The sequence below is a fragment of the Lates calcarifer genome, linkage group LG9 (genome assembly GCF_001640805.2).
Source record: "Lates calcarifer isolate ASB-BC8 linkage group LG9, TLL_Latcal_v3, whole genome shotgun sequence".
Lineage (NCBI taxonomy): Eukaryota > Metazoa > Chordata > Actinopteri > Centropomidae > Lates > Lates calcarifer.
Genome location: NC_066841.1, coordinates 10,061,134 through 10,082,165, shown reverse-complemented (window position 1 = coordinate 10,082,165; position 21,032 = coordinate 10,061,134). Strand labels below are relative to the sequence as shown.

The window sequence follows — 21,032 nt, the reverse complement described above, 5'->3', positions numbered from 1 at the left end:
CTAGTTACTCAATAGAAATAGCTTGAATTTGTTATTTTTCGTATTACACATTTGACAAGAAGCAAGTGAAAGCGGATACAAACATAGTATGTGTAGTTTGTCTTTCAGTTAGCTGAATTGCAGTTGATATTGAATTTTATTTCGATGTAAAATCGCTAATGATGGTGGCTTTGCGGCCATTTTGTCGCTGTTTTGCTGACTCCTCTGTAGTTCTTCTCACCAAGTGGGAAATACCGAAACTCTCGGGAAATCCTGATATATATTTATAGACCTACAGAACTGAAACTGAGGCTGAAGTAAACTATTCCCTGTGGTTCTTGAACGCGGCATGTGACCACATAAGCGAGGGGGGAGTTGTGGGAGGGGGTGGGCTGCAGCTGCGCTCCGAACTACAACACCCACAATTCCCTCCGCGCGTCAACAGCAACAGCTAGGATGTTGCGATATCGCTGGCAGCCAAAGATTTCTGTGGTTGCAGAGATTAGGCTGCTGGGTTGAAACCTCTGCCTTGTGTTTGGGTAGATGTCAAATTCCGTGGTTTTGCAGCCACAGTTGCAGCAGACGGAGGCTTCAGTTTCCTACCGACTCCGCGCTTGTTTGTGTTGAAGAGAGGCTGCATCGCGCTAATGCGTTAGCTCACGAAAAATCACAGTTTTATTGTAAACGGGAGCAATTAAATAGCAAGACGGGCAGCTATGTGGCAACAAACGGTGGCTTCACTTGAATGAGGATGGAAAGATTTTTTCGGGCAACGCTATTGCACAAGTTACACGTCGGATACATCGCACTCGGGGACATTATCTTCAGAGGATAACCTGGATAACCTTACACGAAATGTCATAGCGCGTAAGTAGCTAGCACTTAGCTAGCTTGGTAATGGCTGGACGAGATGGAGAAGGACCTAATGTTATCATCATCAGCAGCCGACCATGAACAGCTGGATGGATAGCTAAAGAAATACTTTCTCCGGAGATGCTTTAGCCTCCTGGGTGGTGTAATTCACTTACATAACAGCTAGTCGCAACCGCTCTAGCTATCACCAACTGGCTTGTGTTGGCAAGCAAATGGGAAATTTGCCACCAAAAATCTGGGTTGTCTCAACATCATCATAAGTGACAAAGGCATCACTTGCATGTTTTGAGGCTGCAAATAAGACTTCGCCCGAAGCGTCAGATTCGTTAGGTTTTACAAACCACACTCGCGTTATCTATCAGTGCAATAATTCAGTGCACAGGAAACAAGCAGCTCGTCTGTGCGTCTCTTGTCTGAATCCGCAAATACTCATCCTGTCATTTCGACAACATGAGGAAGTTCTTTGATTCTCGTCGGGAGTTGGTCAGCTCCGGGCCTGGTTCTGGAGGAGGAGGTGGCAGCTCCGGGTCCAGTCATGCAGGCGGAAATTTCATTGGACGAGCCTTCACTGTCGGGCGACACCAAGTCACTGTTGAGGAGATTATTGCTGAAGGTGAGAAGGGGTTGCACAGACCAAATTCTACATTTCCATTCATGTTGTTGATGCAAGAGTATAATGTGTGTTCCTGCATGCTCAAACCAAATGCACATATCAGTACAGGGATGTAACCTTACACCATCCCCACAGGAATGATGGAGCTTTGCATCTAACATGTAACCTGGATACATAAATGCAAAACAGAGGCCTGCTGCTTTCTTTCAGCTGTACTCGGACTAACACAACAGTTTCCTATTTTGCTGTTTTTTGATTCAGACGTGTAATTCAAGGGAGATGGAAACCTACTTGGCACTGGACAGTTAGTGCAGTTATTTGACCAAATGAATGAGTGAAGAGCTAGACAAGCTGTAGATCACACAATTGTTAGATTTCTATATAGATACCAGTGGCAGGGACTTTGTAAGACTGTTAGAGATCAGTACAACATTGCAGACTTAGAGGCCTGTACTTGACCAAAACAAAGTAATCCATCATTGTGAACTGTCTCTTTCAATTCAATCTTCATGTCATTCCTGTATATCCGGTGTTTTAAATAATAGTTTATTGAGCATCATGTGTGAGGACAGGCTCAGTACATCCTAATACAACTACTGTATATAAATTAAATGAGAGAATATTGCAGTGATTTATGTATGAGGTAATGTACTTTGAGTGACTGTTGTCGACATTCTTCAATGCCATTGACTATTGGTTGAACATTAGCTACCCCATCTACTCTTATTTTTCCTGACTACAGACTGTGGTAATTATGTCTGTGTTACAGTATGAATCAGTGCGTCAGGCTGCCAGCCAGTGAAGATTTTTAAAGCCAGTGTCCAGTTTTTCAATAATGTAGGAAGATAGTGTTGGACAACTGATCAGAATGTCTGCACCTACTGTACTAAAACATTTGCATCAGAGGGTGGATGCAGACCCTCAGCTTGCACCCATGTTTATAGGCATCTCGACCACAGAGCCATATAGTACCACATCACATGTGTCAAGATGAGGATGCAGTATAAAGCCACAGTGTCTGCCTGAAATTGATGAAGCTGTCACAACTAAACTCGGCAAAGTGAATTTGTGGTCTGAGCTATACCAGATGGTTAGGCCACAATGTAGGCCTCTACGTAAACCCTGCAGCAATGACATGACTAATACATAACACTATAAGGCTGCACCATTTGGTCCTGGTTGTCCGTATTGATGTAAGGCTGCACAGACAGAAAATTGCAACAGTTGTTGAAGTGATTGGGTGTAAAAATGAGCATGTCATGACATGTGAGAGAGGTGCGATGCTAGACTTTCACCTTATTTTGTCTTATTTTGTATTGATCATAGTTAAATCTTTTAACAGTCTTCTAAGTGTGTGTTAACAAGCATGCTTTTTCTAGGTTTCTGTCCAACTGTTCACTGTCAAGGTTTTGCTGATAATGTCTATCACCTCTTAGACGGCTGACAGTTTAATTTGTTATCTTTCTCAAACCTGCAGGTGGCTTTGCAATTGTGTTCCTTGTACGAACAAATCAAGGGGTGCGTTGTGCCCTGAAGAGGATGTATGTCAACAATGAGCATGATCTGCAGGTGTGCAAACGCGAGATTCAAATAATGGTGAGTCGCTGGGATTAAACATTCATCTGCTTATTCTCGCTCTCAGCTCATGTGGTTTTGTATGCTGGATAAAACCACATATGAGGGTGACAAGGAAACAAATGTCTCTGAAACTCAAACTGTGCTTGTAAATTTCCTTATGCCTTACTCTGTTCAGAACTGGTGTTTAATTCAGTACACAGACAGCCTGCAGTGGTGTTGTTGGGACAGTTGTTCTTTATTTATTCATCTGGCTCTTGTTGGGCTTTGTTTTTGTTTTTATAGTATTTCCTTGCATATTTATAATGAATAAACAATTAATAGTAAATGATATCCGTTTGCTAATATGACATAAAACTAATCCGAACATGGCCCTGGTATAAACTCACTGTACATACGAATCATATACTTATAAATGTGACTATTCTGGCACTGTCAGACCTCTTGACCTGGTAAAATACAAGAGCAGAACTGAAATTGATTTACTCTATAAACAGACGTTTATGTCATGATAGTCTACCACTAAATGTAATTTTTCTATCAGCAGTCTTGGAAAGCATTTTTGTAGCATTCACTGAGTTCAGGTTCTGTGCACAGAACTCATTCTTTTCTGTCTGAATGAATACCTGGGAAGGAAGGAAGGAAGGAAGGAAGCAATAGATGGTCAGATTAAAAAAAAAAGTGGCATATTGTATAAACACTGGACAGAATTACAAACAGCACTATTGTAACAACTTGGGGCCTTGTTTTGCTTTTGAATTGATAGATGATATCTAGAGTCATTCCTGCTGTGTCCTTTACCTCTCAATCATTCTCAATCTCTCTCTCTCTCTCTCTCTCTCTCTCTCTCTCTCTCTCTCTCTCTCTCTCTCTCTCTCTCTCTCTCTCTCGTTCTCTGTCCCTCACACTGGCAGGTATAGACTGACAGTCCTTCACCTCAGCAGTAGTACTTGACATTTTTTCATTACCTAATAGATCCCTGATTTCAGCTCTCCATCACAGCTCCCTCTGCAGGCGATGGCCTCACACTGCATCTCATCTCACATCGACCATATTGGGGCTTATGCCATTCAAATTTTCAATGCAGGCTTTGCAGCAGAAAATGGAAAACATTTCTTCCCTTTCCCACATTTTCCTGATGTCCCAGACTGTTTTACCTAACCAGTCACTTCACCCACAGCCACATAGTATACGAACACATTGCAGCACCTTCCAGTAGCTGCATGTTTTGGTGCAAACCTTAAGCACAGAGATTTGTTAATGCTGTTGAACTTGTGTTTGCGTTCCTGCAGAAAGACCTTGTCGGTCACAAGAACATTGTTGGTTATCTGGACTCCAGTATCACAGCTATGGGATCGAGGGATGTATGGGAGGTTCTCATACTTATGGACTACTGCAAAGGTGAGTGCTGTCGGGGGCATGTGGGGTGTGGCTGTAACCACATACTGTGATTATTGTAATTATTAGAGTTTGAGCAACACCTGCAGTTGTGTCAGAGAATGTTTGACAAAAACACTTATTACACATTCAAGTCTAAACAATATCTGTGTTACAATAGAAAAACACACACAAGTTAACATTTAGTCATATACCACTGAGGTTAATTACCCATGTTGTTTGTGCTGCTGTATAATTGGATGTTATTTTACAGGAGGGCAGGTGGTCAATTTGATGAATCAGAGGCTGCAGACTGGTTTCACTGAGGCTGAGGTGCTGCAGATCTTCTGTGACACCTGTGATGCTGTTTCTCGCCTGCACCAGCGCAAGACACCTATCATCCACAGAGACCTTAAGGTGACACATTTTGCCACTTTGATTCTGTGGAGTACTTTGTAGTGTGCAGGATAGCACAGGCAGCCCGTTCTCTGTTAAAGCAGGGTCAGAACCTCCTGTAAATCACCATGCTGTGACGTCTTTTGAAGAATCATGATTGATATGTTTGTGTAGAGCTGAAGCTGTGTTTAATCATGAATAGCTCTAATAGGAAGACAGAAGAGATTGTCAGTTGTCGAAATACTTAAAATACTGCAGAGCCCAGTGAACTGCAGCATGGTTGTCACATTAATTTTAGGTTACTGTCACTCAATAGTTTTAATCCACACGGAAACATGACTTTTTTATTGCAGTGCAGATCTCTTGATTTACATTTAAAGAATCTTAAACTTGATAGGAGTGTTTGACAATTTCGACTCTGGTTTAAATCTGCAGGTCATAATATGACGGTGGCTGCACCTCGATATTTGTATTCATCATTAACTCAAGTGCACATGTTTCAGGAGGCAAGCATCTCTGATGTTTGACTTTGCAGAGCAGGTCAATTACTGCACCACCTCCTGACATTTAAAGTCCAAACTGGGATGTTGTTATGTATAGTCACACTGGCCTGAACCAAAGCAGCTCCACGTCCCTGTGACAGTCTCATCTCTTTCCTCATCTACATACAGGTGGAGAACATCCTCCTGCACGACAAGGGCCATTATGTGCTGTGTGACTTTGGCAGCGCCACTAACAAGTTCCAGAGTCCACAGACTGAAGGAGTGGCCACCGTGGAGGAAGAGATCAAAAAGTTTGTACCTCTTTTCATCTGCTTTTGTGATATATCCTTATCACTTCTTTAAGGAAATGCTTTGTTGTTTTTAATTGGGTGATTGAAATGGAAAAAAAAGTTCACCTCATCCTCATATGTATCACATACAAGCAGTTCTTTGCTGCTAAAAATACAATGCTTGGGGTGCAAAGGAGGTTTTGGTTGATGCACAATGTAATTATCAAGAGTTAAAATCCTTTCTTTCATTAGGATATATGCACATTTATCAGTACATATTACAGCGTAGGCTGATTTATTTCACTGCCATATTAAAAGCAGGTCGTTTTCTTACTAATTTGTTCCTGTCTTCTCTCAGGTACACCACTTTATCATATCGTGCCCCTGAAATGGTGAACCTCTACAACAACAAGATTATCACCACCAAAGCAGATATCTGGGTGAGTGAAGAGGACAAGCTCAATTAGCTAATAATTGCTCTAAAATCTTTAATTATAGTGTATTTTGTGAAACTAATACCTATTGTGCAGAACAACTGGTTTTCCAGTAGAACCCAGTTCGACATCATGTCCCATTGTTAGTATATTACATATTACAGAGACGTTTAAAGTAGGAGATGTATGAGTTTTAGGGATTGTTTGTACTTAAAAAAGACAAGTTAAAAGTTGGTTAAGTTGTATTTGCCTAAAAGCCAGAAACTTTTGACTCTGTGTTATGACTGAATACTTTTATAATCTTCTACCTGCTGGTGTTTATTTATTCATGTGTGACTTGCTGTGCATTATTAGTATTCTTGTTAAATCTCCTCTCCTTTCCTCTCCTCTCCTCTCCTCTCCTCTCCTCTCCTCTCCTCTCCTCTCCTCTCCTCTCCTCTCCTCTCCTCTCCTTGTTTGTGTTTGGTGTGATGGGGCATACATGTGATTGTCTTCTCCAGGCACTGGGTTGTTTGCTGTACAAGTTGTGCTTCTTCACTCTGCCCTTTGGTGAAAGCCAGGTGGCCATCTGTGATGGCAGTTTCACCATTCCAGATAACTCGCGCTACTCTTATGATCTTCACTGCCTCATTCGTTAGTCCCACTTAAACATTAATTCAACATCAAATTCAGTTTTCACAAAGGCATGTTCATGTGATTTAAGTGTAAATTCACTGACTCCATTTTTTGAGTCTCACTCGTGTTTCTTCATGGTTTCTTTTAGGGTACATGCTGGAGCCGGACCCAGACAAAAGACCAGATATCTACCAGGTGTCCTACTTTGCTTTTAAATTAGCTCAGCGGACATGCCCTGTTCAGAATGTGAAGGTCAGTGTCTCTCAGCACCAGGGTCAGCTGAAATATTTGGATTTGCTTTCTCTCATGAGGGATTGATTTTCTTGTATTCAGTGGAATCTGCCACGGGTTCTCTGCCTGACCTACATAAACAGACATGTTAGTTGTCACACTGTGGGAGGAAAATCTGCACTAAGTCATCATTCGCATAGAGGAGAAAATACTTATTAGCCATGATGATATTCTTCTGTAGTAACAGAGCTGCCAACTTGAAGGATCAGAGAAGTTTTTATTGTACAGTTTGTTTGTGTGCTGCTGTCATTGATACTTCTGTCTTGTGGAATTTTGTTTAAGTTTTTGTATTTTTTTTTCCATAATCCAGAATTCTCCAATTCCCTCCAAACTTCCTGAGCCAGTCAAAGCGAGTGAAGCTGCAGCAGCAAAGAAGAGCCAGACTAAGCCCAGGCAAGCATGACCTGCTTACACTGTATTACCATCAAAGCTGTAGTAACACTACATTTTGTGGAAGTAATTAGGTACAGGCAGTATTCTGATACTCATTAAATAATTATGTTAACACTGTTTGCCATGATTAACGAGAAGGCCAACATCCTCCCTTTGTTGCCAGACTGACAGATCCAATTCCCACCACTGAAACCTCCATCACCCCTCGCCAGAGGCCCAAAGCAGCCCATACCCAGCCTGCTGCTGGCATCCTACCCATCCAGCCTGCTGCTCTCACCCCTCGCAAGCGGGCTAATCTCCCTGGTGGTGCAGCTCAGCCTGTGGGTACGTACAGCACTCAGTCCCTGTCCTTATTATCCTATCTGTCACAGAAAAGAAAACCCAAGATTTTGAATAAAGATGTGCATAGAGACGGGAATCCCTCTAATCCTTTGTGTGCACACTTTGAATCCTGCAGTTCTCGACAGGAACAGATCAGGTACGCAGGTTAAGACTCAAGCAAATTAAAGCAATCTAACCACAGACTCAAAGTGATTATGAAGTTATTTTCTCCACTCTGCCACTTGAAATGCTGCTTCACTTCAGCTTTGTACCTGTTACAGATCACTTAGATTTTTTAAAATCAGCATTGAACAGATTATATAATCCTCTTTAATACATTTTGTCAGAGATGAATATTAACGCAAATGCTCCTATAAACCTATTTAGGTTACTTGGATTTTCACATTGTTCTGCGTCTGTATAAGTATTAAGATTAAAATATTGTCATGCTCTCCCAGGAGTAATGTGTAGTCTGTGTTCTTTTTAACATCCCACAGGAGTCAGCTTAGACCTCTCTCAGCCAGCTGCAGCTCTGCAGTCACAGAAGGCGCAGACTTCAGCTCTGCCTCTCATCCAGTCACAAAACAATGTCAGTCAGGCTGTGGCTCAGCAGAAGCAGGTACATACTGACTAAATACACTGAACAGCCAAAGGAGATTTTTTTTTCTAAAGTGTATGCAAATGTACAAAACCAACAGAAGCAAACTGCTTCAGTAGAGCATAGTACATGCTGCATGTGTAAGGGCAGACATACACGGGTCTTTGCACTAGTGCTGAAACAGATACTTGATGAATCAATTAGTTGATTTATAGAAAATCAATCAATCAACAGGTTTGATAATAGTTTGTCATTTATTTTGAAAAAAATAGTGGTTTCATTTTCTTTAAATGTGAGTTTTTGCTGCTTTTCTCCATTTTAAACTGTATATTTCTGGGATTTGTTCTGTTTTTCAAACTATTTCAAGACATAGCCTCGGTTTCTGGGAAATAGTCCTGGACATTTTTCTGATATTATGGATTTAATGGTGAATCAATATAAGTGACAGCAGATAAAATAGTCTGTGTCTGTGTGACAGGTTGTGCAGCAAGTTACAGCTACAGGAGCAGAGACTACAGCAGCAGCAGCGGTGTCACCAGTGACCAAAGCTGACATCCAACCACAAGCACAGCCAACAGTCCAGCAACAGACCACACCTCCTTCTGTGGTCAGCTCCACCTCCCAGCAGGCAGCACCGACTCCGTCCAGCCCAGCTCCACCTCAGCGCCCAGCTCGACGCAAGCAGGCTAGCCAGGCTCAGCAGCCGGCGGCCCAGCCTTCGCCCAGCAAACCGGTCCCTGGTCAGCCGCCTGTATCTCAGCAGCAACAGCAGATAACTCAGCCAGCAGCTGCTCAGCCTGCCTCCACTGAGATCAGCCAAAAATCAGCTGAGACTGTGAGTGGCATGCTGCTCACCATCTAACTTTAATAGCATCATTATAGAGTTGACATAGTTAATTATTTTTCCATCCTTTTTTATGATTTCACTGCACGTCTCTTGATCAGACTCCACCTGCTTCTCCAAAGACAACTGAAGAACGAGGCCACCAACACATCCCAAGTGACACTGCAGTGAGCAGTGTTGCTGCAGTTCCAGTTAGTGATTCACAGCAGCTGCAGGGAGCTAATGGAGATGCTTCCCAGTAAGTGATACATATACTGGAATAAACCTGAAGAGCAGTTAAATTTCAGGTTTTATTATATTTTTTTCATTTTTCTCTCCAGATCACTTACATCTCTGCCAAGCACCACCCAACCTGTTCAGCTCGGTGCTGGAGATGCAGTCCAGGACCAAAGCAAAGCTGGGCCTGCTGTCCCTGCCTCCAGTGGTGCCACCAACACCCCCACACAGCCCGCATGGAACCCCTTCGATGATGACAACTTCTCCAACCTCACAGCTGAGGAATTCAAAACGGAAGACAAAAAGGCTAATGGTAAAGTTTGTGTTTGTGTGTAGTATTTTAACTAATTAATAGATGCCAACCTTTTTTTTCCTTTTTTTTACTAGACCAATCTTCAGATGCTGAGACATCTTCTTCTGAAGAGTTGATACCAGGCTTGCAGGCGTCAACTGTGGAAAATGAACCCCAAGAAACTGGTATGTCTCACTTTTCCCTACTGAGTGTCCACAGTGTTTTTCCTCTTGTCTGTCTTACGCATGGACCTGAACCCATTATTCTCCACTGACCGTTCAGTGCCGTCATTACAAAATCACGCTGTCTTAGAAACATGGGATGATGCTACATCCTGAGTTTTCATACACAGCACATACACAGCAGCTACATAAATCTTTTCTCTCCAGTGTAGTTCCACCATTAAAAATAGTGTAGTAAGTGTGATAAAATGGAACAAGAATATCAAGGTGATTTTATTAAACTGTCCAAAAGTATTTAATATGAACTTTTTAGTTTTTAGGAGAAAACAACAGCAGTTAGCATAAGTTAGCGTGGACTTGCTAATAGCTTGTGGACATCAGAACAAAGCAAATTTAAAGATTGATTCATGTCTTTGGTAAGGTCACTCAGACTGTGATTTACAGTAAAGTATCTGGATAAGTTGTTCCCAACTTTAATACCTCAGTGCTGTTCTGATGCCACATAATGCGTTGTACTGTATAAGTCTGAAGGAGTTCAATATAATGTCAAACCAAGAAGTAAACCTCTTAATGCACCTGATCCATTAATCTCATAGCTTTATGAAGCTTTCAAAAGCAAAGACTGCCCATGTGCACCACATAAATAAAATAAAGGGTTTAGTCAGAATGAAAGAAATGCCAACATTTAATGACTTTTAATGTGAAGAGTCCTGGCAGGACTGCTGCTGTACCTAGCAAATGTACTCATGGTTTATGAGCTACCCTTAACAAGACAGAAAAGTGTGGGTTTAATTTACTCATATACTGAATGAGGTAATACCGTAGCTTAGAGGAAATGTTGAACTGCTCCTTTAAAATGCACATTGCACATATCCTTAGCTGTTGTAACTTCCGTAAACACTTAAAATCAGACAAGTTTGTAGCATTAGTATTAAAGCCCTCCTTGCATTTATTTTTAGTCTTCATTACACATCTTTGTATAACATTGTTTTGTTTCTCAGCTGAAAGACCATCAGCCATTGTTGACGTGGATTCAGGAGCCTCACTGTTGGCTGTCCCAGATCCTTTCCGTACCCTTGAACTGTCCGATGCACCAGGTAAAAATATCTGCTGATGGATCCGTGCTGTATGTTGTTTTTGTTACTGTCTCATAACATACACTTGACCTGAAAACTCAGTTATCTGTTTAGATTCATGATAAGTCTTTGACTTCAAGAAAATCTAGACATATGTTATTTGAGAAATCCTAATGTCCTGAATATCTGAAAAAAACAATGTGTCCAAAAATATCCTTAGTAAAATGAAATGCATGATTAGAAAAAATTAATACTAACATGAATAAATAATGATCTAAACATTATGTAGATGAGGAGCCAGTACACCTGTTTATACAACAGCTACTGTTCTTGAATGGCTTTGTTCTCTTCTGTTGTTATGGAGATTTCTTTATTTGACCCCTGCTACATTTTCCACTACTTTTGAAGGAGTATGCTTGTGAACACTGTATGTATTTATCTGTCTGTTAGTCAGACTGGTAATATTTTTCTATTAGCCCTTTTACATGTTGTGCTCCAGCTGATACAGTTTTTGTGCTTGGTTCAAGTATATCTCCCTGCCCTTTATCTCTGGCCTTTAGAAAAGCTGATTGAAGGACTCAAATCTCCAGACACGTCTTCACTCATGCTTCCTGACCTATTGTCATTGTCTGATCCCTTCGGTGGCTCTGTGGAAGAGTCTGCAAAAGGTGTGTGTGTGTGTGTGTGTGTATGTGCTCTTCTATAAGCAGGCTTGTGTTTTTCAGCAAAAAAGGTTTAAGATGTCACAACTAGTGCCACGTTGTTTTGAATAAATACTTTTGAGTTACAAAAGGTTTTTAGGTTTTTACTTTCAGGACAATTCGCGTAGATTTTTTAATATTCTCTATTAATAAGCTGAGAGAAGGGTTATTTATATTTATCTTTACTCACAGAGCACTTCTAAGGGTTTCAAGAAACCTCGAACTATTATAGTTTGTAAGTAGTAGAAGGAATCGTAGTCAAAGGGTTAGTGTATGCATCTGTGTCCTTGTCCATAACAAAATCTTACCCTCTTTTCTGTCTAACTTTGGCTTCTCCTGACCTGTTGCAGACCCCCTCACTGCAGAGGACTCTCTCCTTGGCTGCTCTCTGATCTCTGGTCCGTCCGCCCCTCCAGCGGTGAGCAGTGCCACCTCCTCCGTCTCCTCTGCCCCCACCTCCGCTGCCTCTGCTTTGGATGATTTCAGTCTGTTGTCTGGAGACTCCGCACAGCTTAAAGCAGGTAGGCTGTCAGAATCTCACAAAAGAAGGCAGTGAACTAATTGTTTATTTATCTGCAATTTATTTGCAGCACAGCACTTTTGAGCAACCTGCAAGTTTCAACCACTGGGTGGCAGCAGAAGTGCATCCATCACACCTTAATAGATTCATCTAATTCAAATTTGTTGTGACAGTCATAACTTCATAAACTTCTAACATTAAATAAAAGTGCTTCTTTTGGATGGAATCATCTATTAAACCGCTCTGTGTGTTCCAGATTGAGAGCTCCACAGCTGTGGTTGAGTTGTTTGCTCGTGGCTGGAAAACAAAGGCATTTGACTGTTGTTGACAGTGCCAACTCTGAATCACAGCCTGAATGCGTGCACCAGCTGCATGATCCTAATTACTACTAATCTCTCCTCATAATATCTTATCAAACTGCCTTTTGAGCACGGGAGAGCAGTGGATGTGTTTTTGCAGTAGCTGTGCTGATGTACTCTTACTTTTTTTGGTCTTTTTATTATGTTTCCACCCCTTCATCTGGCACAATTAGGCTTACATACTGTTACATCAAATACCTACTCTTCCTCTATTCTCTGCAGACTCATCTCTCCTGATCTCAGACTTTGAGCCCCAACAAGCCAGTGTAGAGGCCGGCACAGAAGATGAGTTTGATCCTATTCCCGTCACAGGCCGAAAGAACTCCCAAGGTAAGTCTTTACAGTCTCTGCAAGGAAGCACAGGTGGGTCAAGATTGTGTTTAAGATTATAGACACATCCAGGGGTGTTGTCTAGGTTCAGTGGCATGCTAATTTGCTAATTAATCAGTGACCGTCAAACCTGCTGATAACAGGATCAGGTGCCTGCGCTGTTTTTACATCCTCAGTTAAAAATGTTTGAAAACCAGTAGAGGTAATTGGGTAAATTCTGCCCTCTTTTTCTCTCCTCTCTCTTTCTCTCTCTCTCTCTGTCTTTCTTGAACTCTCTCCCCCTCTCTTTGACTGCTGTGTTTGCTCGTTGTGACTCCCACTCCTCTGCTTCTCCCTCCCTTCTGTTTGCCTGTACTCCCCCCCTTGTCTCTCCGGCCAGTTTCAGGAGGCCACTCGCGCAGTAACAGTGGCGGCTCTGAATCCAGCCTGCCCAGCTTGGCCCGCTCCCTGCTGCTGGTGGACCAGCTCATCGACTTGTAGGCGGCCCTCCCTCCCCTGTAGAAGCTGTAACACTGGATTATAGACTGGCATAGCATAACTGCAATCAACACTGTTGTCATAGCTAGCTTCCTGCTCCCCCTGGCTGTCATCTTCATTGTAGTTCCAACAGTAGAAATGTCCTTCGCCTTTCAGTGCTTCTTCATTCCCGCCTCTCTCTGCCATATCGACTGCATTATCTGGCCTCTCTTCACCTCTTATCTCTCGCCCTCTCACTCACATTTTCTCTATGTTGTAGTCTCTGCGCATCATGTATTGTCCATTGGTTCAAGAGCGGCCAGTACACTAACATTATCCTTTCGAAAGATTAACCATTACATCTTTCTGTCAATCAGGATATAATATTGCTATCCAGTTTGTTTTAACAATATTGCATTATGTCTAATAGCAAACAATAGAAGATCATTGTTGTAATGTACAATAGGCATAGTTATAAGTGGTTGTAGTTATTATCGTGCACAAGTGAATTTGTCGTTGTTTGCCTTTTAAATTCTCCTCCCCAGATTAATTTGCACATTTTAAAGTAAAACCATGGAAAAGTTAAATGACTATTTGTTCAAATAAGGTCAGTTTACTTCTTCTACAAAGGGAAACTTATTTGAAACTTCGTCATGTAGCCTGATTTTGCACAGTAGCATAAGTGTTACCTCTATCAGCCTCGGGCTGTTGGATGGAATATCTTAAATATTTAAAGCTGCTATAGATTAGACTGAAAAAAGTAAATCAAATCATGTCACAATCTGGAAACAAAACAGCCATAACCACACGTCCTCCTTCTCTCTCTGCGCTGGACCATAATAATTTATTGTGATGAAGAGAAAAACAGGACACAAAAAGTTTCCCCAATCAGACTAAACAGTGAAGTGCCATAAAATAATCTGTGAAGCAAACCACTGACTGGAAGAGTCCTGAAAGTGTACAGTATCTGCTAAACTCTAAATATAACTACTTAAAAAACATCTTAAAAATTATGTCATCAATCCAACGCAAACTTGTTTTACAGACAAAGTGTACTTTTAAAACAAGGACCTGTTACCATTTGCTGTTAGCTTATTTGTTCTTCCTTGATGCGAGCAATACGTTGTTTTGGATTTAAATGACACATCACGGTTATTTAACAGTGTTTATAGCAGTGTGCCATACGTATAGGAAATGCATGAAATCATGAAAATAATTTGAATAATCAACAGTAATAGGAAATAGTAGAATACAGTAACTGTTATATATAGAGAGAGCATTCATAACTATTCAGGTAATTTTTTGGCACAGAACAGAAAACAACCTAATGTGGCATTTTAAAAATGATCTTCACACACTCACATTTTATTTTTAATATCAACACAAACATTAATTCCACATTGAGCAATCCTTCCTACATTCCTGTCATTTGTTTACTCCTAATTTATGTAAATAGATATCTTCTGCACCCCCTGCAGGCTCTTATCCAGACCATAGAATTGGTTATTCTTCCCATGTATATATGAAGTCATTGTCATAAAGCTTTACTTGTGGAAAACATATTGCTTTACTTGTGAAATCTCTCATATATATAAATATATACATATATATGTATATTTATATACATGACATGACATTGTTTTCCTGTTAATAAATGTTAATATGAATAGAGTGTTAGAGAATGAATGTAAGAAATAAATATTAGTCTATAATAAAATAAAAAATATCTATAATTCTTAACACCATAATCACTGAATAATATTGAAGAATACTCTATAAATATTTCATTCCTCTTTGTGGAATTGTGTGTTGAGAAAGTTTTTTTTTTCTTGGTTATATCTACTCAATAACTGTCAGTACATTAAAATGTATAGATGATAATCCTAGTCTTTGTTCGACCTGGAAGATTAGGCTAAATCCCATGTCTTATCCCACCTTTGTGAAAAGAAAGTGAGCCTGTGTAATGTTTGTTTACATGGACTGATGAAGGATCATACAGTATTTTTATTCCAAACAGTCGACAGTTTTCTGGAGAGTGGGAGCTTAACCTCTTGAATCTTAGTCCTGTTTCATTTCATCGCTAAACTAGAACTTTTTTCTGAAATTGTGCTTTGTAAAGCTTTGTTTTGCTTTACTGGATTTAGTGATCACAGAATTCATATCAAAAAAGCATGGCAGTGTTGTTGAATGTTATGTTCATGTGTGTTGGTATACAGTGTTATGATAAGTATGTATGTGTGTGTGGAGTCAGACTTGTTGGATGTGTTTTCCAGTAGCCTACTTGTGTTGTTGTTTGCTGCAAACATGACGACGGATCATGTTGTCATTAAAATCTCTTCTGAAAGCACAGGCCCCCCTAAATTCTCTCAGGTAGTTAGAGTTACATGACTCTTTCTGAGGGTTGGATAACATATTGGCTTTCCGCTCCCCGGTCTCGCTGTCCTCTGGAAGTCTGCGCTCCATATTACAGTTAAGAGAATTTGTCTGATGTGTAACATGTGAGGGGCTCTGTGAAGTGTGAGGAAAAGATGTCATCTGCCAGTTTTGCAGTGAAGATAAAACACTCACTGTAGCAGTGGTTTGATTATCAGACAGCATTAAGTCAGCTGTCCAGGGTTTGAAAAATCAGCTCCAATCAGCAATATAAATGTTTCTGTAGGATCAAACAAGGTCACTTTGCTTCCCATGCATGATTACAGTGGGAAGACTACCTCCACCTCCTCTTTTCAATTTTGTCATATTAGAAACTGATTTTAAATAGCATATACTGTATGTTACAGTATGTTTTTGTGAGATCTACTCAAAATACTCCATTCTTGAAGAGGGCAAGACACGTGTAAATGACCAGAATTAATTATGTAATCATTATTCAACATTTAAATGCCCTTTAAATGTTACGCTGATATATTCCACTTACATACATGTACTACAGAGTAAAATGTTGCTACCTATTCAGCGGCTGTTGAAAAGTTAAGGTGGCAGTAGAAAATAAATCACACGTCACCTCACTACTTTGAATCTTAAATCATAAAATCTAGAATCCAAGAGTAGTGCCAAAATTATGCTGCAAAGTTAGCAATTTATTCAAATGTTCTTTGATTATAAAAAATGATTCATGATGATGGGTTTAAACATTGGTTTCAATGTTATCCCTTTGCCCATACTTTTGAGAGTATTTTGAGCAGAACTCACTGATTTAAAATTTGAATCACATCCTGTAATAGTCAAGGAGAGGCTGGTTTCAAAGCAACAGCCTCTTTTGGTTGTATTTACTGTAGGTACTGCATGTACAACTGAAGGCTTATGTTGTTAAATCATCATCTTTCTGATCCTTGGACTGAACAGCTCAGTCATTTGCAGTTAACTGTTTGAACCTATGCAACTCCCGAGCTTTCTCCCTGTAGCCGCCTGTGTGCTGTTGTAATTGGTAAAGCCAAGCAGGTAGTGAGATTAGTACTTGATGTGAAAAACAGGAGCCCCTCGTTCTCTCTGTTGTTTTGCCAAAAATGAAATCTGATACTATTGAGTGTTTTGAGACGCCTCTTGTCTGTATGGCCCAAACCTGCGTCAGAGCTGTGGTATCGTGTGCTCCTTCTATTTTTGTGAGATAATTAAAGAATTATAAAGGGATGGCAAATAAAATACAAATGTGAATGTCAATGTGTTGAGTGTTGATTGTCAGATTTTCCTATGTCATCACTGTTGTTGAGATTATTGGTTAATATAACTCAACAGAAGTTCATGATATTTATACAAAATTATGGGCTGATAATTATTTGTCAGTAAAAGGGGAAAAAATAAGCATTTGTAATTATATTCCACATTTTAAACAACTTCTTTTTAAACTTAGCCCAATTTTTATCTGTTGTTCCTAAGTCTGCCACCACTGCTAACCTAACACCTGACTGAGGAGTAGGTGGTCGAGTTGCCTTATGACTAATTTAGACACCAGTTTTTGACAAAATAGAAAAATGTGTGGAATAAAAAAGATGATATCACTGGTTCAGCTGCATTGAATTTGATGCTTTTAATTGTTTCTCATCAGAGTTGCATGCAAAGATATGTGCATGAATTACTTTAGGTGGGAGACTAAGGGCTTAATTTACAAAGTAAATGATTTGTTAAACTGGAGCGTAATAAAGCAGGGCTGGTTTAACTGTGTAATGCACTAATCATCTTATTTTACTTGGATAGCAGGTTAAGTCTTCTCAGGTAAGAGCAAACATCAGCTTCATGCCCCATTAAAATCTCAATCCATCTTTGGTTTTTATATTTTTCTGACTATGCCTTTGTCTTCAGAAAGATAATCATATCTTACTTTCCCAAACATAACAGAGTTAGGAATGATGATTGGTTGATTGACTCAGGCTTATTTCATACTAGAGCCTGACCAATAGACATATTGCCATAACGTAGCTAATCAGGGATACAGGACATCAGTATCAGTTTATTCATTGACCCATAAGTCACATTATTGCAGTAAAGAAATGACAAAGATGTGCTTTAGATGTGTGACAGTAAACAATGAGATGCTAAAAATAACTGACCATTTAATTTTTTACTATAAAATGTCCCGTTCAATATAAATCCTGGTCACACTTATTTAAATGCCAGATTTAACAGTTTCATTTCAAAATGTGTAATAATAGGAAAAGGGGGAAAGTAAAAGAACATTGGACAATAAAGTATTAGATCTTAGTTATTATCACTGAGGACATGTTGACATGTCGCAGTAGGAAAAGCACAGATATAAATAATAAAATTATTGATGTCTGGATTTCATTTAGCTGCTTTGGTTTCGTGGGTCCAGGTGCTGTGCATGCTGACTCACCAACACACTGTCATGGATAATTGAAACACTTAAATAGATCAGAGACATTGTTAAGGTGCTTTTCTCCATATTGGCCTCAAAAATCCTGTCTTGATATTTCACTATATTTCACACCGCCCATCTGAGCTCACTGATGAACAACACATACTCGACCTGGCATTTAAAAACACGGCAGTATGCAGTATTTTCTCACTAAAACTATACACTATTTCCCCTTGATCACTTTGTGTCACTGTGTTTTGAACTATTTGAGAGAGATTTTATTCAGATAATCATTCATTTCTTTATATTTGATATCATTGATAGATGCTATTTTCTATTTAATGAATATGCAAGAGAGTCAAGAGCTAAATTTGACTTTGTTTAAAAGTCAAAGCTCCTAAGCATGTGTCTTCATGTTTCTCCAATTTCTTCCACATACAGACCTGCAGAGGGAGCTCAACAGTAATGTGCTGCGAGGCTCTGGGACTGTGGCTTCTGTGCAGGAGAAGCAAAGGCCATGGATCCAGCACACAGCTGCATGTGACTATAATAAACACATGCTGCAATCAGATGAGAGGAGCATGCAACACCATATGATTTCAACTCCTTCCACCAGTTTTCACTTCATGCCTGTCAACCAAGTACCCCAGCCTCCAAACAGCCCAGTCACCTCTGATGTCTTCCAGCTGGCCCCTTTTAAGACACCAGGAAAAGAAAGCAAGATGGCATTCAGTGGCTCCTCCTTTTCTGCATCTCATAAACCTGTTGAGGCGTCTGATGTTTTCCTCCAGGCACCGTTTGGAAAGAGGCAGGAAACCGCCAAAGCTAACGCTCCCATATTTAAGTCTGTCAAACAGCAAATTCAAACCAGCAAACAGTGTCAACCGGTCCCAGTATCATCTCTCCCTGCTCCTCAATCTCTCGGTATCCAGGCCCCTCGTCAGCCTCTGCTCCAGCAGCCGGTGGCGGTGCACAGGGTCGTGTCCAGGATCGGTCAGCAGGCCGCTGTGGGTTCTGTGGCTGTGGGGCCTCTGCATTCCTGGACCATAGGGGGAAGAGCTCTCGATGACCCCTTTACTGCTGCACCTTTTCAGCCAAGATTCTCTCAGGGGAAACGTTGATTATATAATCGTCTCTTAAAAATGCCAAGTCAGAGCTTTTTCTGCAACAAATGAAGGAATATAAACATAAAAGTATAGCATAAAGTATAAATAAGTTGCAGTATTACCCATTTTCTAAAGTAGTTTTACTATGGTCATTATTGCTGCAGTATTAAAATGACTAAATTATCCCTATACCAAGTATGTACTTGTTAAAACTTAATGTTCTACCTCAGTTATCTGATTTGCAACACTCTGAACTTAGACTGAGAAGTTATTAGGATGAAGTTCAGTGGATAGATCCTGGACTCAATTTAAAACTCTACTTAGGACATTGAAAAGGGTTTTGTTAAAGGCCCAAACTGTAATTTCTTTTTTTCAGTATTTACCATGTATCTCAGCGTGTCCTATTTTACTGAACTCTTCACAAACATTTCTTTTGTGAGGACAAATATTCACAGCATCAGAAAACATCAATACCTAAGATGTAAAGAAGCTGCTTTCAGTTTTATTCTGCCTACTTAAAAAAAAACTGTCAATCAATTTGGCAGTCATTAAGTTTTAAATCTTTCTAGTTTTTTATCCTTTTTTGTTCATATTTCCATTACGGATTGTGCCTTTAATATCAGTGTTGTAGCATTAGTGCTACAAAAGATACCAAACGTTTTGCTACAAGCTAAAGAAAATCCAGAGAAGTCAAATGTAATGGTGTGAAACATTTTCACACAGTTGAAGGAGGGAAAGTACTTTTGTAGCTGTTACTTATGTTAAAGCACTGTGAATTTTTACAAATATTTACAGAAAAGACAGGCGACATACAAAAAAATCCCAAATGGCTGGTTTAAGACTTCAGTGATTTCAAGCTCAATTTACCTGCTTTACTGCTTAATAATTGTTCACAGACTGCTGCTGCCATTTCCCCACAAACGACACCAGTGTTCTGAGACCTTTCTTGAAAGGAGTTTGATTTTGATGAAACTGTTACTGTTGTTTGTCTTTGATCTTTGTATTTTGCATGAAACATATCATGTCAGTGGTTCAGATCCACTGATGTCTTACAGTTTAAGGTTATACAGTAGGTCAGACGGCATTCTCGAGAGCTGCTAAAGACAAAGGAAACACAACATCATCTCTGCTGAGCCGAGTTTTTAATAGTTTCTCGTAAACTGATAAGATTTTCAATAATTTATATATATTTTGCCTTGTACTTTGGCAGAGATAAGGACTTTTTGTAAACCATGCTGCCTTTGCTTGATGCATAGTATTTTTCATTTATATTTTCTGAATATTAATACTGGACATTAGGAAGGATTGTCAGGAAAACTTAAACATTGTGTTTTATTAAAGCTTTGTGAACATAATGGCATCCTAATTTTACAGTCATGTTGAATTTCTCCCTCTTTAGCCTGATAATAATTTGGTGGTACTGTGTGTCAAGGTAGATGCCAACTTGTTTCACACCAGAGGACCCAGGCCTTCACGGCCTCTACCTGTCATGGAACATAATGACAAATGTCTGTTTGAATTTTAGCCAGATGACAGCAATGAGAGTGTTGAGGAGGTTAAGATGTTTTTTCATTTCCATAATGGTGCTAGTGGCATGTTTGGCATCTTTATTGTGCTGATTGCTGAGCTTTGCTTGAAGTGAGTAATGACTCCCAGTCTTCTGAGTCTGAATAAGTGCAGCAGGATGTTGTTGCTCTGCAGCGTTAGTGTCACACTCCTGTCTTTATAAAATATACAACTTTCAATTTCACTCAGGGCACAGAGGCCAAAGGTATTGTTTTTCCAAGAAGGTTTCTCTTGTATTTTTGTTTTTATTAATACCAGATTATGCAGATTAAACCGCACGCAGAGGCGAAATGAAAATGGAAAGATAAAAACTGGACGATCCAAAAAAGACTAT

General features: G+C 40.0%; 1 protein-coding gene across 2 annotated transcripts; it reads left to right on the top strand.

Moving 5' to 3' along the window:
• Positions 1 to 56: 56 nt before the first annotated feature.
• LOC108879849 (AP2-associated protein kinase 1) lies at positions 57 to 20,498 on the top strand. Of its 2 annotated transcripts, none has more exons than XM_018671268.2 (20): positions 57 to 1,465; positions 2,943 to 3,061; positions 4,333 to 4,441; positions 4,692 to 4,834; positions 5,485 to 5,606; positions 5,944 to 6,025; positions 6,520 to 6,652; positions 6,783 to 6,886; positions 7,236 to 7,318; positions 7,482 to 7,642; positions 8,137 to 8,258; positions 8,716 to 9,072; positions 9,183 to 9,319; positions 9,402 to 9,610; positions 9,685 to 9,774; positions 10,773 to 10,868; positions 11,408 to 11,515; positions 11,899 to 12,069; positions 12,650 to 12,757; positions 18,468 to 20,498. In XM_018671268.2, the coding sequence occupies exons 1-20, from the start codon at positions 1,303 to 1,305 to the stop codon at positions 19,145 to 19,147; spliced, it is 3,297 nt and encodes a 1,098-aa protein (XP_018526784.1). In that variant the 5' UTR covers positions 57 to 1,302; the 3' UTR covers positions 19,148 to 20,498. The 2 variants fall into 2 exon arrangements, with proteins under 2 accessions (XP_018526784.1, XP_018526785.1); XM_018671269.2 differs by lacking the exon at positions 18,468 to 20,498 and adding an exon at positions 13,137 to 16,873.
• The last annotated feature ends 534 nt before the right edge of the window (positions 20,499 to 21,032 follow it).

What these genes read in the sequence shown, in the direction of transcription:
- LOC108879849 (XM_018671268.2), top strand. Translation starts at nt 1,303, where the DNA reads ATGAGGAAGTTCTTTGATTCTCGTCGGGAGTTGGTCAGCTCCGGGCCT. An exon ending in ACTTATGGACTACTGCAAAG is followed by an intron (nt 4,442 to 4,691) that starts GTGAGTGCTGTC and finishes GTTATTTTACAG; the next exon opens with GAGGGCAGGTGGTCAATTTG. An exon ending in AAGAGCCAGACTAAGCCCAG is followed by an intron (nt 7,319 to 7,481) that starts GCAAGCATGACC and finishes CTTTGTTGCCAG; the next exon opens with ACTGACAGATCCAATTCCCA.